The sequence below is a fragment of the Panicum virgatum genome, chromosome 3K, assembly GCF_016808335.1.
Source record: "Panicum virgatum strain AP13 chromosome 3K, P.virgatum_v5, whole genome shotgun sequence".
NCBI classification, from domain to species: domain Eukaryota; kingdom Viridiplantae; phylum Streptophyta; class Magnoliopsida; order Poales; family Poaceae; genus Panicum; species Panicum virgatum.
The window spans coordinates 33,170,225-33,185,421 of NC_053138.1; the positions used below are offsets into that span (position 1 = coordinate 33,170,225).

The 15,197-nt window shown below is 42.6% G+C and overlaps 2 protein-coding genes across 5 annotated transcripts; one reads left to right on the forward strand and one right to left on the reverse strand.

Annotated features, from left to right (window-relative positions):
* Positions 1-600: 600 nt before the first annotated feature.
* LOC120699047 (SAGA-associated factor 11-like) lies at positions 601-5,484 on the reverse strand. Its single transcript, XM_039982912.1, has 3 exons — positions 5,343-5,484; positions 4,915-5,256; positions 601-1,225 (listed from the first exon to the last, which is right to left on the reverse strand). Exons 1-3 carry the CDS (start codon positions 5,382-5,384, stop codon positions 1,037-1,039), a joined length of 573 nt encoding a protein of 190 aa, XP_039838846.1. The 5' UTR covers positions 5,385-5,484; the 3' UTR covers positions 601-1,036.
* Positions 5,485-8,135: 2,651 nt separating this feature from the next.
* LOC120699048 (TATA box-binding protein-associated factor RNA polymerase I subunit B-like) lies at positions 8,136-11,593 on the forward strand. Of its 4 annotated transcripts, none has more exons than XM_039982913.1 (6): positions 8,136-8,826; positions 8,916-9,526; positions 9,613-9,769; positions 9,936-10,082; positions 10,512-10,636; positions 11,021-11,593. In XM_039982913.1, the coding sequence occupies exons 1-6, from the start codon at positions 8,202-8,204 to the stop codon at positions 11,480-11,482; spliced, it is 2,127 nt and encodes a 708-aa protein (XP_039838847.1). In that variant the 5' UTR covers positions 8,136-8,201; the 3' UTR covers positions 11,483-11,593. The 4 variants fall into 4 exon arrangements, with proteins under 4 accessions (XP_039838847.1, XP_039838848.1, XP_039838849.1 ...); XM_039982914.1 differs by having other exon boundaries at positions 9,616-9,769; XM_039982915.1 differs by lacking the exon at positions 9,936-10,082.
* Positions 11,594-15,197: the final 3,604 nt, after the last annotated feature.

Here is a 15,197-nt window from a genome sequence, read left to right on the forward strand (position 1 = left end):
CGTTGCGTACTTTAGAAATGGGTAAAAACTAGCATGTTTAAACCATTATATATTTATTAATATCATATTTAAATTTAACACTAATGTTGGATAATGCCCGGCTCGTAAGCCAAACGAGCCAACTCAAAACTTTTCGAACGAGCCAAGGCAAGTAAATTGACTTTAAGGCCATGTTTAATTTCCAAAAAATTTCCCATGTTGAATCTTGAGATAGATGCATGGAGCATTAAATGCAGTTAAAAAATATAATTAATTACACAATATAACTATTTCATACGAAATAAATCTTTTAAGCCTAATTAATTCATGATTAGACATTAATTGTCAAATAACAACAAAATGTGCTACAATATTAAAACCTAAACTTTTTCGCAAACTAAACACAGCCAAAACAAAATTTAAACGTGCACATTTTAGAATAGAGAAAAACCACAAAACGAGGTCCCTTCTTTTTATTTTTTGAATCCTCTACGATGGGGTTAATTTGGCTTGGTTTAGAATGTTGCAATGGAATACCAATCTACCACACTATTGAGAATCCTAGAAACCTAGTTTGTCCGGGCAGCAGTGACATCCCGTCTTGTGCTGCACCTGCACTGCAACAAAGGCAAACCGACGTTGCCAGGGGAAAAAAAAAGTTGAGCTCATACAGAGGTCTTGTTTGAGACTGCCTCTGCTTTGCTCTTTTCAGTAGGGGACAGGGGGAATGCAGGTACCCAGTGTTTTGCGACAAAGTAGCTCTCCTAAAAGCCTGCTATGGGATAGCAAGCGCTTGGCTGAATGAACTGTAACTACTGAAAACTAATAAAGCCTCAAAGCTATACAGAAGATGAAAAAACACTGACCAACAAGACATCAGGTGATCTTCTCAAACACTTGGTAACCCAAGCCTAATCCAAGGGAGATTCTATCTTCTCACAATCATGGACTAGCGGTTATCGGAGAGGTGCTCGCGGTTCATAGACCACATTTATCAACAGAACCTGCTTCATGCAGCCCATGGTGACGGCTCAAGTGCAGTCTTGAGTCAGGGCTCCTATGGCACATGGCTGCTGTGATCTCCACCAGTGCCGCAGCCACCATCAGTCACGCCATTAGGGACGTTCACCCTGTTAGTGTTGGCTGCATTGGAGTATGGAGAGTAGGATGAAGCAGTGATGCCATTGCTGCTTCTGGTCCGCCCAGCTGTACTGCTTCTTGTAATTTTCGCTCGAGCTTTCCGCCCCTGAAATACCAACAAACAGGCATGTTGTAATTTTTCCTGAAGTGACAGATATTAAGTTTGCTTTGTTTATGCAAGACTAGTTCCAACCAGAAAATAGGTGGAGACAACACATAATGATATGACGAAAATAAAATCATAAACACAATAAGAATAATGCATCTATATGAAGCTATCTCCAACTAGCAAACTAGATTAAATCAAGTTCAGAAACATAAAGGGCCAGATAGAAAAAAAAAGCAGAATGTTATAGTCCATCCCAATTGTACAGAAAGGGAAAAGGAATTATCCTAGCCACTGGACCCAGTTAAGATAAACAGCTTCCAAAAATTAATAAAAATAAGAGCCATGAATTTATCGGATGGGGCAGCAAAGGTAAAGTTCCCATCAATGGTTGAGAACTAGATGCATGTTAGGATTGATCCATGAGCCCCTTTCAAAAGCTAGTGAATGCATCATCCCTCAAACCTATTATTGAGATCTAAGAGAGTTTTTTTTAGATGCCGATGATATCAAGTTTTGTATGGATTTCTTTTAAGACCTCATCCTTACAGCTGAAGCATGCTAGAAGTTTTCATGCCAACATAAAAATATGGTAAAAATTACCATGAAAAATCATATTAGACCCTTCAACATGCTATGAAGAATGCAAATTTACCTATGAAATGTAAAGAAACTACAAGCCAATTCATATCAAATGCTTCATAAATTTGTGTCACCCCATTCCAATATCACGATTTCAATCAGCCTAATGCGATTTAACATATGCTTCTATTGCTTTAGACATTGTCATGACATAATACATATTTGCACTAAAAATCAAGCAAAACCCATAATCAATTTGCATCAGCAGGAAAAAAAATATAATGAAGCCTGAATTATCATGAATAAAATTGAATCAGGTACCCAAACTTCAGATTGATGAATGAATTACTGACAATGACCATAATTTTGTTTCAGCACAAAAACTTATTAATTAAAAGAAATTGCTTACTCAGAAGCCAATGTAATAGGAGTGGGGTCATCACAATTTTTTTTCTTGTCTTGAGTGAGAGACATCCCTGTTCCTTTCCAATTGACTTTTTTGTTAAATCCAACCCTTCCAACTATTTTTGTTTCTTCCATCAGCCAAAGAAGTAAACTAACTGAAAGTTTGCTATGTTGCAGCATTGCTTGTGCCATCTCGCCATACTTTTGGAGTCAGCAACCCAGTCAATGCCGATGTAGGCACATGCCTTTCAAAAGCCAAGGTTGTATTTTCAGCATGAGTACCTAACAGTAACAGCCTAACAGCCTAACAGCTGACCAACATCTGTTAGACAGAAATGCTTCCTGGAAGGGTAGGCCTAACAAAGTTTCGGGTCATGGTAAACAAGAAAACTAAGATTGAAGGTTGATAAGGATTGGCATTCAAAATAGTTGTATAGAAGGATTGCCTCTTTCTTTACAGAAATTTAGGAACAATAATAGAGTTTCAAAATATTTTAAGAGGATTTTACCCCCTATTAACATGTCATTCTACAAATGAGGCCACAACCTCACCATGATCTGCTAGAAAAAATATGATGTGGCCATAGTATTTCTTACATCGGGGCTAGTGATTTGTCCTACATGGCATAAATGACAGTTTGTAATGATGATTCTGCAGAGACTAAATACCACTCTCTTCATTCCTAATGGAAGTCACTTTAGAACTAGTGCAGCCAAACCTTATCTTTGGCTAACAATACATATATATTTGTTGAATTTAACACATGGTAATGATATCAATAATTTTATTATGAAACACCATTACTTTTTAGCAAATTTTTAGTAGAAATATATTTACTAAAAGTATGAGTTGGAGACTGTAACTGTCTTGCATGAAAAATTTAGGTGAGCAACCAATCATTAACCTGTTTAAGTGTAGAAATATTTTCAAATTATTACTTTTTTTTACTTGAAAAGTAAAAATGTCAAATTTAAATAGATTGAAATTAAATGGTTTGTAGTCTTGTAGCAAATAATTTTCATTAGTTGTGAAGTTAATGCAATGGCAGCTTGCACAACATAGCCATTTCCACAATAGCAGTATACTACAGCTATCCATAGAAGCAACTAATTACTTAGTCACATTGGCATAATACTAGAAAAGTGGTGGATGAACTTACTGATAGGCTCGAGACCTCGAGTCAACTCCGGGTTTACAGTTAGAATGAACAATAATACAGAGCTCAGAGGGTTGAACTAAACCGATTTTGTTTAGTCAAGGGCCCAATGTAAACAATTTAGTAGTTTAGGGGTTGAACCTAACATATAGGTTAATCGAAGGGCTTCACCAGTGCACCTATTATTTCACTTATCTCTGTGCCATTCTTTTGACTGGCTTTTTTATACTTTTTGATAATGATGTCTCAAAGGCAAAAAGCAATTTCAGTGACCACCTGCAGCAATCATCCCCACAAATCTTAAGGTGTTTAAAGCCTTTGTTCTGCCAACAACGAAAACCATGGAACAGCAAAGCAACTGTTGTCACCCAAATTAATTGCTAATCTCAAATCCATTATGGAACCAAAAAACTAGACATACTATCATCACTTATATCAATCACTCATATCAGCATAACCACGTGGCACAGAGCAGAAGCAGCACAATCCATTTAATTCCATGAAAAATTCAATTCGGCCCTTCTCTTTCAGTCTCAGTTCGACGGCCTAAGCACTAATTTAAATGAACACTAGGAGCAAAATGGACTTATTAAAAGTACGACCAGTAATTAAATGAGAAGCAAAAGTAGGTGAGCAACCAGTCATTAATCTGTTTAAGTGTAGAAATAATTTCACATTATTACTTTTTTTACTTGAAAGGTAAAATGCCTGATTGAAATAGCTTGAAATTAAATGTAGAGGTCAACTAGTAGATGATTTTCTATTAGTTGTGCAGTTAATTCAATGGCAGTTTGCACAACATAGCTATTTCCACAAGAACAGTATAGTACAGCTATCCATAGAAGCAACTAATTACTTAGCCACATTGGTTGATTGGCATGACACTCGAAAGAAGGTGCATGGCCTTACGAATAAGATCAAGACCTCAAGTCAACTCTAGGTTTATACAGTTAGAATGAACAGGAAGAATTCAGAGTTCAGTGGGCTGAACTAAATCGATTTTGTTTAGTCAAGAGCCCAATGCAACAATTTAGCTATTCAGGTTTTGAACCAGCCATTTCGGTTATATCAAAAGGGCTTTACAAGTACACCTATTAGTTTACTTATCTCCATGCCATTATGTTTTGCAACAGCTGCAAAACTGAACTGACTGTTTTTTATCCTTTTGGCAATGATGTCTCAGCTCACAGGCCAAAAGCAATTCCAGTGACCACCTGCAGCAATCATCCCCGTGATTTTAAGGGTTTTAAGAGCCTTTGTTCTGCCAACAACAAAAGCCCATGGAACAGCATATCAATTGTTCTCACCCAAATTAGTTGCTAATCTCATATCCATTATTGTGGAACCAAAGAAGTAGACGTACTGTCATCACTCATATCAGCACAACCACATGAAGAGCAGCAGCAACCCAAATTCGGCTCTCCGCCCCCAATCTTAGTTCGACGGCCTAAGAACTAATTGGAACAAATGCTAGGAGCAAAATGGACTAGATGTCAGGTAATGGGGATCCAAAGTGACCGGCAACAGTGGAGGGTATTGATTTACCTTGCCCATGCACTTCTCGAGGTGCGGGGCGAAGCGGCCCGCGACGACGGGGCGGCCGCAGTTCATGCACTTGATGACGTCGGCGGCGATGGCGGGGTGCGTCTGGCCGAACACGTCGACCCCGCCCTTGCTCCCGGCCCCGGCCCCGGCCTCCTCTGCGGCCCCGCCGCCGCCGGGGTGGTGGTGTTCGGCCCCGGCGGCCGCGCGCGCGGCCCAGACGCGGAGCTCCTCCTCCTCGGCGTCGACGCTGCGGTCCAGGCCGAGGCGCGCGATGCGGTGGCACTCCGACGCGACGTCCGCCACCGCGCAGTCGAGGAGCTCCTCGAAGCAGCAGAGCGCCAGCTGCCGGCGCGAGAGGCTGCCCGATCAGGTCGCGGATCCGGAGAGATTCGGAGTGAGATCGAGAGAGGAAGGGAGGGGGGACGTACCTGGGACCGAGGGCTCAGGGGAGCGTCGTTGGAGGACGACATTGCTGCTGCCCGCCGGTAACGCCGGCTTGTGACGCTCGTGTACAGGAGGGGGTTTTCCCCTTGCTCCCAGTCCTATCCCAGCCTCCCACCCAGATCCGTCTCAACCAACAAGGTTTCTGCTCTGCTGATGTTGAAAAGAAAAGTGTGAAATCTCTAAAATTTGTCTTTTTTTTTTTAACATCAGCAATTTTCAGAGCCAGAGACAGTGGGATCACACATATAAAATATACACAATTTAGAATATACTTGCAATCCATTCATCGCGCACGTTACTACGTGCGATGCTATCGCAAAGGCCTGTTCCTCTTCTTCCTCGAGCCAGGGGAGGGGGGAGTGGCCGCCGGCGAGCTAGGGGATGGGTAGAGCGGCCGCCAGCGAAGGGTGGGAGGTGGGGTAGCGGCCAGCGGCAGCCGGGGTGGTGGTCAAGGCGGTGGAGCTTAGGGTTCTGGGTTCTGGGGCTCCAATGGCCACCGGCCCTAGATGAGGTCGCTGGCGACGACGGCCTAGCAGTGGCGGCGGTTCGGCCGGCCGGGTCAGGACATTCGATGGGCGGTAGATGGCAGCGAGGCGAGGAGAAGGCAGTGGGCAGACGACGCAGCGGCGAGAGTGATTAGCAGTGGCGAAGGAGGCGCCAGGGAAATGCCGAGGGGGGAGGGGGCGCTCCTATGTGATTGGACGATTTCCAATCGTAGAGATTGAGGAATAGCAACCCCCCCCCACCCACCCACCTCATTTGAGAATCAGTGGGATCACACACATATGAAATATACATAATTATTAAGGTTTAAATTGACTTAGAGGGCAAGTTATAGCTTTAGATAATAGTTAAGTGGTACTAGTAGAGTCAACCTTATCTTTTCCATATGTAATTTATCTTCTGAAATACACTTGCAACTATGAAATTTCAATGGTCAAGTTCCTAAATATCACGTACACAAGGAGCATAGAGTAGAAACTAATTCAACAGTTCAGAGGATATAATGAACAAAAGAATGTAAAGTTGCACGCATGAAAAGAAATTTCTACTAGAGATTTTTGTACATAAATCTCTATCTTTACCTTTACTATTACTAAAGCAAGTAATATATTATTCCTTAGTCCGTCAATCAGAATCCTAATCGGAATCCAAGTGACCATATGTTGAGTTAAGGGTCCAAACCATTTAGAATTAACGCTTGACGATTAAATTGAAAAAGATTGAAGTCATCGACCAACACGTATTATGTTATTAAAATACATATGATGTATAATATATATATATGCTAATTAATATATTTATATGATTTTTTATAGCGATGCATGGGCATAGTTGCTAGTAATTAGTAAGCTAACCACGAAAACATAGACAACAGTCAGCAAAGACGTAGGAAAGTAATATACAGTTCCAATTTCAACATTTGTATTAATGGATAAGAAATTTCTGCAGGTAATAGGAGTAGGGCAAAGACCAATGGAAATGTTTTTTCGCCACCGTGCCTGAGCACGCTTCTCATTAAGAGGAGAAGAAACAAAGTACAAGAACTAGTTGGTTTCAGAGTGCGGAACCAACTAGGCTGCTGATTGTAACGTGATTATTAAAGACAAATGGAAATGTAATCCATGTAAAATTATCTACATGGACATACAACCCCTCTATATGAGGTAGACACTTCAAATGCCCAACTCCATTCATTCATATTTTCACACTCACTAATGCAAAGCATATAGAACAATCGTGTTTACTTGGCACAAAGAGGGGAAAAATCCCCCATAATTACCAAAGAGTGTCGATTTGGGAATTGATATATTAATTGAACCATCAATATATTGAGTATTTTGTAGGTATAGCTAGATTTTGTATGAGCAGCACTTCCATAATACTACATAATTTTTTATACATACTATGCTAGCAACTATACTGGATTATTGTTGGGATATGAGGAAGGATTTCTGTCATGCATGAGTACTGGTTGCTATAGAAATGTTGGCTTCTGTGCTCTCAATTCTTGTTGTTCATTATGGACTGTCTTGAAAATTCATAATGAACAAATGCCTTACGCTGCCGGTTTGTTAATCCTTTGGTGACACCTTCAGATAGTACAATCCGTATCTACTTTTTGCTTCACCACATACACATGTCAAATTGATGGGAGAACATTAATTAATTCCGATCCTTAAGACCTTAGCCCAATGGGAAAGGAACTTGATCATGTCAAATTGAACGAAGAAAAGAATATAAATCAGACATTAGTTTAATATTAAGGAAAAAAAGGTTTATCCTACTGTCTCAAATATTACACTTTGTCTGCCAAACTGTTGAAAAAAAATTAAGGATCTATTTACTCCATCAAACTATTTCATTAGTGCAATCTATCTCCTAATGAGAGTTTCTTTTTTTTTCTCCATACATGTTTTGGACTTTAAGTTCAAATGTTATGGGGTGCTGTACATTGGAAATTTATAGTAAAAATACCCCATGAAAATAATCATGAAAATCTACTAACACAATTTTTTAACATAGGGCATAATGTTCTTTACTGATCACAAATTTGGACTTACAACTTGCATGCGGAGAAAGGGAGAAGACAACTTGCTCGAATTGAAATAGTACGGGATGAACAAAGTGGAGATATAGTATAAAATGCCCTTTTTCCTCCATATTCAAAAGCCGATTATAATCAGAAGCAACCAAATTTTTGTACATCCCGTTGGCCCAGCGCACAGCCCAACTCAAGCCTTTTTAATACAACCGCCCCCCGGCCCCACGGCGGCGAGGCCTGGAGGTTGGAGGAGTGTGCTCGTGCCCCGGCATTGCCGCACCGAACCTTCGAGCCATGCATGGACTACAACCCGGGCGGCGCCTCCCCCGACACCTACGGCGGCGGCGGAAGTATCCACCTGGTGTGCCCAGGCTGCAAAATCGGCGACGACTACACAGCCGACGACGCGGAGGATGGCTTCTTCACGTGCCGCATGTGCTCTGCCGTCCACACCACGCAGGCAACCGTCGCCGACCCCCACGACTTCCAAGCCACCGGCAACATCTCCGTCCGCCGCGTCGACACCCAGCCCGGCCGCAAGCTCGGCATCCCCACCCCCTCCGCCTACCCGAGGACCCCTCACGCCACGCCAGGCTCCCGCCACGCGCCCGCCGCCGCGTTCGACGACTTCGTGAAGCAGAGCGAGCCGCGGGACTTCGCGCCCGTCGCCGGGGCGTGGAGGGAGCCCGAGGATTTGGCGGCGCGGGTGCGCTGGCGCTACGTGAGGGGGCTCCAGGTCATCCTGCAGCTGCAGCTGGAGGCGCTGGTGCAGCGGCACCGGGTCGGCGCGCTCGTGTGTGGCGTCGCCGGCACCATCTGGGTGCGGTGGGTCGCTGCATCCAAGGTGTTCGACGATATGTGGGCGCGCCAGGTGATCGCGGAACACGATGCCGCGGGGAGAGAGAAGCGTTCTGGTGGTGGAGGTGAGCCGTCTACGCTCGCCCTTGTTGAGGTATTGCCATTTGAAAGAACAGAAGAACAAACTTCACATGAATCTTTCTCTTGTTTGTAGATAACAATAATAAACCTGACGAGGTGAAGTCTGAATGGGAGGATGATATCTTTCCACGACAAAAAGACAGGCGAAGGGTTGAGTTTGCCATTCTGCGCTCACTGAGGATGTTGCTGCCCGTTTACTCAACACTAGCAGTCTGTTTCCTGGCCTGTCATATTGCCCGTGAAGCCATCCTACCTACTGACATTTACAAGTGGGCAATGGAAGGGAAGATCCCTTATCTGGCAGTGTTTACTGAAGTAGACAGGCTCCTTGGGAGCTCGCGGCAACTGCATGACTGCCCTTTGGATGCAGGGCAACTGTTCAGGCCGGTGCGAGTTATTGGAGCATGGCAATTGGAAGCTTCGGCTGGATCCATAGCACAAAGAGTAGGCTTGAGGCTTCCTTCAGTTAACTTCTATGCAATTTCTCAACGTTGCTTGAAGGACTTGTCTCTGCCTGTAGATAAAATCCTTCCTCAAGCATGCCGAATTTATGAGTGGGCAACGCCTGCAGAACTATGGTTGTCCAGTAATCCTGCTAGAGTCCCTACACGGGTTTATGTGATGGCTATACTAGTAGTGACTCTACGAGTTCTGTATAACATCAACAGTCAAGGGATATGGGAGGTGAGTTTTCCGCATAGATTCCGTTCCTTTATGCCATTTAAGTCCTTTGATAACTGCAAATAGACTGAAGTTATGTGTCTTTGCAGAAGATTTGTGAGGAAGGAAGAAACACAGGTAGATCTGATCCTGATGCAAATGCACCGACTTTCAAGAAACTTGATGACAGTAACAGTGAGGAGTTTGGCATGAGAGAACTATTATGTGCTATTGCAGATGCCTATGAAAAAATCATTGTTTCACATGGTAAGTTTGGATGGCTTTTGGTCTGTGCCTTGTGTCCGCATTAGCTTTCTCTTCTAGTACACACGTGTTAGTTTGTGTCATGCTTATGCTGACATTAGTTTATCTATGTTCAACTTGCTATACTAAATCAAGTACAAATGGTCGTTTGCTTATTTCGTGGACTTAGGTCTTGGTCCTCCTTCCTGCTTGGAAGTGAAAAAGCTAATGTTTGCTAAAACGAAGACTAGCACATGTGGTTACCGTACATCATTCTGTGTCTCAAATCTTCACAAACAAAGCACAAGTTTCTTACACTACGTGATTGTCACTCCTGGTAATGCCTTAATTTTGTACAATTATCATCAACTTATGCTTCCAAACACATAGAGGGAAGACTAATGGAGAACATTGGACCAGTTTAACATGTGCTTCAATTAAGACAGTTTTGCTTTGTCCTTTTTCTATAGATGGTGTCGAGTAACTTCATTTCAGCACTGAAATGGGAAGTATTAGATTTTTGTAAAATTTCTGCCAGTTAAAGAAACATGAGATTTTTACTTTGCAAATTCAATAAGATGTTGTACTGGCTGTTAGAAATTATTTTCATTTAATCGATTAAGAATTATGGGAGTATGCTATTATGAAAAGATTATTTGGTACTACCATCAATTTGTGTGTCAGTATAGATAGCTGACACTTTTGTTGCTAGTGGGAGTACTTCTTAATGGTAGGGCACCTGACTTGATGTTTTCTAATTTTACAGACTACTTGAGTGACCTCCAATCTTATCTCAAATACTGCAAGGAAGTTATTTTTACTGGGATTACAGTTTCAACGGAAAAGGAGCATCTAATAGAGATCTTTTCAGATATGTACAAAGCCAGAGAGGTATGTACTTTGCTTGACAATGTTTTCATGTATTTTCCTTTCGCATGAGGTGCCAAAAATATCATATTGTGTAACTTGAAGACTCTGGGGCAGTTCTTTCTCTATGTAAACTGTATTAACGGCTTAAAATACAGTGCAGGCGTGCAGCACATCCCAGGTTGTATCATGCCAAACTTGCAATTATAATTTTTTCTAGAAAATCTATAGTAGTCAATGCAGTCCATTGATTAAATTTGATCTTGAACCTCGATATTTTGTTATGGGTAGGGTCTCCATGTTGATTTTGTGGCTGATTAGTTGTTTTGACAGTATCATTCTAGTTGTGTTGCACAAAGTTTGCTCCCAACTACGAAATATTTAGATGGGTATGATATTGCATTCCAGGATGACAATCCAAAAGAGCATGTAAAATCCCAGTCTCAAGGTACTGAAGAAACTACAATTACAAAAGGAGTGAACAAGCGCTACCGAGATGGAACATTTGTTGAAGCAAGTTGTACTTCCTCATCTTCAGGTCATGACCCAATGCAAATCCTCGTGTCAGAGATGCAAGATCATGGATTTCATTATATGCCACCTAGGAAACCGAGGAAATCAGATGGTTATCTTCGTTATAGGAGGAGGAGACTAAGTGTTGGCTTTATGTATGTTGCGCATGCTGATTACTACATGTTGCTGCGTGCTTTTGCAAAGCTTGCAGAAATTGATGCTCGTATCATGCATATCAGTGTGTTGAAACTTGAGAGGGGTCTCGCATGTATTGAGGATCGAATTGAAAGAAGCTTGAACACCTTACAGAACCTTTCTAGCAGAACGAGAGATGAGCTAAGGTCCGTATCAGACTGAAGTTTTTAATGGAGTGTCATACACTGCCAACGTATTAAGTTTTTACATTTTCTTTTGAAAAGCAGAATTTCCCAAGCACTACTGCATTTTATATAAAAACATTTAGTATCATGCATTTATCACACCAGGAATACCATGTGATTTGGTCAGTATATCTGAATGTGTTTTGACTACTGATGGCACACGTGACACGAAAGAAGAAGGCAACGTATGCTATGCAAACCACGCAGAGAAGCCCCCTCCTCATGCATAGCGGTGGAGGGCGGGCAGTTAATTGTAAAATTACCACCCCCACCTCCTTATGCCCCTTGGATCTTGATCCGGTGGTTCAGATTGGAGTTTTCATAGTTTGCATACGAAGATGGTTTGCATAACATACGTTGCCAAAAAAGAAACCCCCCATTCCTTTTTTTTTCTGGCAAAACATGTGGTTTAAAAGGATGATTAGCTACTACCTCAGCAAAACAAATGGCTTGTGGGCATTGGAAAGCAAGCTGAGCACATAAAAAAAATGGCAGGTCTTTGTTTGCTGAAGCAAATCTGTCTTTTTTTTTTTGAGAAACGTATCTGTATTACTGGATAAGGACAATGTACAAAGACACATATGAGTACAGATACGGTAGAGTAGGATACAGTGACAGCTGTCCCGACAAACACGCAGAGAAGCCCCTAGGAAAAACAAGAAACACAAGCAAGTCCCTGGCCTCCGTTCGCTCCATCGTCGTCGGATAACTCCGCCACCGGTCATCACCGGCGCCAAGAGCAGCCGAGACCCAGATCAGGAGAAGCCCCATCGCTAAGAAGCTTTGAAACAAGCCGCAGTTGAATCCCGTCACCATGGGCGGGGTGCACCCCGAGCCTCTCCGATCTTGGATCAGCACTCGCCGTCGACAAACGCCGAGGGAAGGTCGAGGGCGATCCACTCTCCAAGCCGCCACAACACCCACAGCTGTCGCTACCTCCTTGACCAAACGCGCCGTGAGTAGCACCTCATCGCTGAGATGATGCCAACGCAGACTCCTGTACAGACTCCTCCACGCGCTCGTCGCCAACACCGGAGTAGAGCGTCGTCGAGGCGGGGAAGAGCACGAGAGGACCTTATTCCATGGTGGTGCCGCCGTCGCCACCGCCTCGGCCGCGTCGCTAGAAACCTACCCCTACATCTACTAGGACTACCACCGACCAGCGAGACGGCATCGGTCTCCACCACCTCGTGAATCCCCAGGGGCCATCGGAGACGGCAGAAAATCTGTCTTTATAATGAACAAAGACCCCAAAAAGCTTGTTCAGAGGTGTCATATAAGTCCCTAAACTCTCAAAATACATTTTCAGATATTCAGACATGTCATAATGTATCACCTAGGTCTCTAAACTCTCAAAATACATCTTCATCCATTAAACTTGTCCTAGGATGTCATTTAGGTCCTTAAACTCTTAAAATACACTATCAGATCTGCAAATTCATCACGTTCACCTTTACAAATTTGGAAACTAAAAATATATATTTTAAGAGTTTAGGAACCCAGATGACATCCAGTGATAAGTTCAGGGATTTCAATATGCATATTGAGAGTTTAGGGATGTCGATGACTTAGAGTTCGGGGACCTAGATAACACCTCACAATAAGTTTAGGAAGCGACAATGCATTTTTCTCTATATTTATTTACCAAACTAATAATTAACATTTTCTACATTTACACAAATTTATAATAGTTTGTTTCCCAAGATTTAGTGGTACAATAATTGGTTGGATTTTTTAGTTAGTATATGTTAACTTGAACTTTTCCAATATCTACACATATATAAAGTATATATTTATTTACCATTTATTTACCAAATTTGATGTGGACATCCCTACCCTTGGTACAACCACACATATGTTACAATAAGGACAACAAAGTCGCACAACTAGAGATCGAGAAACATGCCTAATTCTCAAGTAAATTCGTTTATACCTGTCCATACATATAGTTCTCAGAATTGGATGATCCTTAATCATGATGATGGTTTATTTATATTTACAAACAAAGGTGAAGAACCAATCAAATGTGTGGGTGCTGCCAGCAAATTCGAACATAGATAACATCCAGTAGTTCGGACCAACGTTTCGGACCACGCGTTCAGACCTGAAGGAAGCACCAGATTGAGATGGCCCTAACTCTTCACTCCAAGAGTTGTTTGGGCTTATGAGTACTTGTTGGAAAGGTCTTGAAGTCTACTTTCTGATGGATCCAACCTCATTATGAAATTCCTCTGTAGCTAAGTGGAATCACCAAAATGATGTTTGGATTTCCAGACATGGGCCGAGTTATTTGTATCTTGTCCAGCCCACTAAGGGCCCATTTTAAGTTAGGGTTTCGACCTCAACACCCTCATGGCTGCCTTTCCACCTATATAAACTAGTAGCAGCCACAAGGAAATGCTTGAATTTTGTTTAGATGAAAGTTTAGCTGCTGCTACTTCCTTATTTTTAATGTGTATCAAAGAATTGTTTTTGAAAAAAAAGGCCTTTCTTTTTGTTTATTTTATATCGGGCTACTAAATACTAAACAAATGGAAGAAATGAGAGAATTCAGAATAGCTACAAGAAAGACTAATCCAATCCATAATGATGTATCGGAAAATACAACATTTTTATTATTTGACCAACCATCGCGTGTGTCGATTAGACCACCCGATTTACTTGATTCAGAACCCCAAACTTGTGTGTACCAGATTCATCCTTTGGGCAAGATCGGTGTGCTGTTTGCTTGTCCCCTTGTTCTTTGATTTGATTGCAGGTTCAAGGTTGTTCTTGGCACAACAAAAGCAGTACAAATCAGAGATGGTGTAACTATCGCTAAGGCGCAGCCTCTTGTGGTGTTGTAGTCGGGCAACATAACGTCGATCCTCCAAATTGAGTTACCCCCCACTCTCATCGAAAGGTCATGAATCAAACCCTAGCAGGTTCTATCAAAATTAATAATTGACCTTTATATATTTATACAAATGCATGATAGTCTTTTCCCAAGATTTAGTTATATATTAATTGATCAGGTTTTGATTTTTAAATAGTACATATTAAATTGACCTTTTCAATATCTACGCATATATAAAAGTATATATTTATTTACAATTTATTTAATAAATTATTGAAGTAATTGTTTTAATACATTAAAATTTTTGTTTGCTGTTCGGAGATGAATACGATATGGATGTACAAAGTACGAAGGATGGAAGCTTACTTCCTTGGAGAACTTAATAAATTCATTCAAGCTGTAGAGAACACGCAAGAAATGAGAAGACACATATGATATCGTACCCATGCAAAACTTGCAAGAATAGTATTCAGCTGCCGCCAGTTCTGGGCCCGCTACCGACGGATCCGCGGGAGCCTGGAGGAGGCCGGGAGGAGGCGACACGCCGCCACCGGGCTTCGGGGAGGAGGTGGCCCACCTGCCAGATCCGGCCGCATCCACCGCCGCCGCCGCTGGAGGAGGCTGAGGAGGAGGTGACGCGCCGCCGCCGGGCTTCGAGGATGAGGTGGCCCGCTGCAGACTGCTCCCAGCCGCTGCTCCCGGTCGTGAGGGGCCCGCCGCTGACTGCTCCCGGCCGCTGCTCCTGGCCGCTAGCGCGGCCGTCGGACCCGCACTGCTGGAGAGGGGGAGGGAAGGAGAGAGGACCGGCGGGGAGGAGGGGAGAGGGCGCTGCGGCGCGCGTCATGAGAGAGTGGGA

Excerpts from the sequence above, each read along its gene's own strand:
- LOC120699047 (XM_039982912.1), bottom strand. The coding sequence starts at position 5,384 with ATGTCGTCCTCCAACGACGCTCCCCTGAGCCCTCGGTCCCAG. Across the intron at positions 5,257-5,342 it reads CCCTGAGCCCTCGGTCCCAG|CTGGCGCTCTGCTGCTTCGA; the intron begins GTACGTCCCCCC and ends TCGCGCCGGCAG. Across the intron at positions 1,226-4,914 it reads TCGAGAAGTGCATGGGCAAG|GGGCGGAAAGCTCGAGCGAA; the intron begins GTAAATCAATAC and ends TTGGTATTTCAG.
- LOC120699048 (XM_039982913.1), top strand. The coding sequence starts at position 8,202 with ATGGACTACAACCCGGGCGGCGCCTCCCCCGACACCTACGGCGGCGGC. Across the intron at positions 9,527-9,612 it reads ACAGTCAAGGGATATGGGAG|AAGATTTGTGAGGAAGGAAG; the intron begins GTGAGTTTTCCG and ends GTGTCTTTGCAG. Across the intron at positions 9,770-9,935 it reads AAAAATCATTGTTTCACATG|GTCTTGGTCCTCCTTCCTGC; the intron begins GTAAGTTTGGAT and ends TCGTGGACTTAG.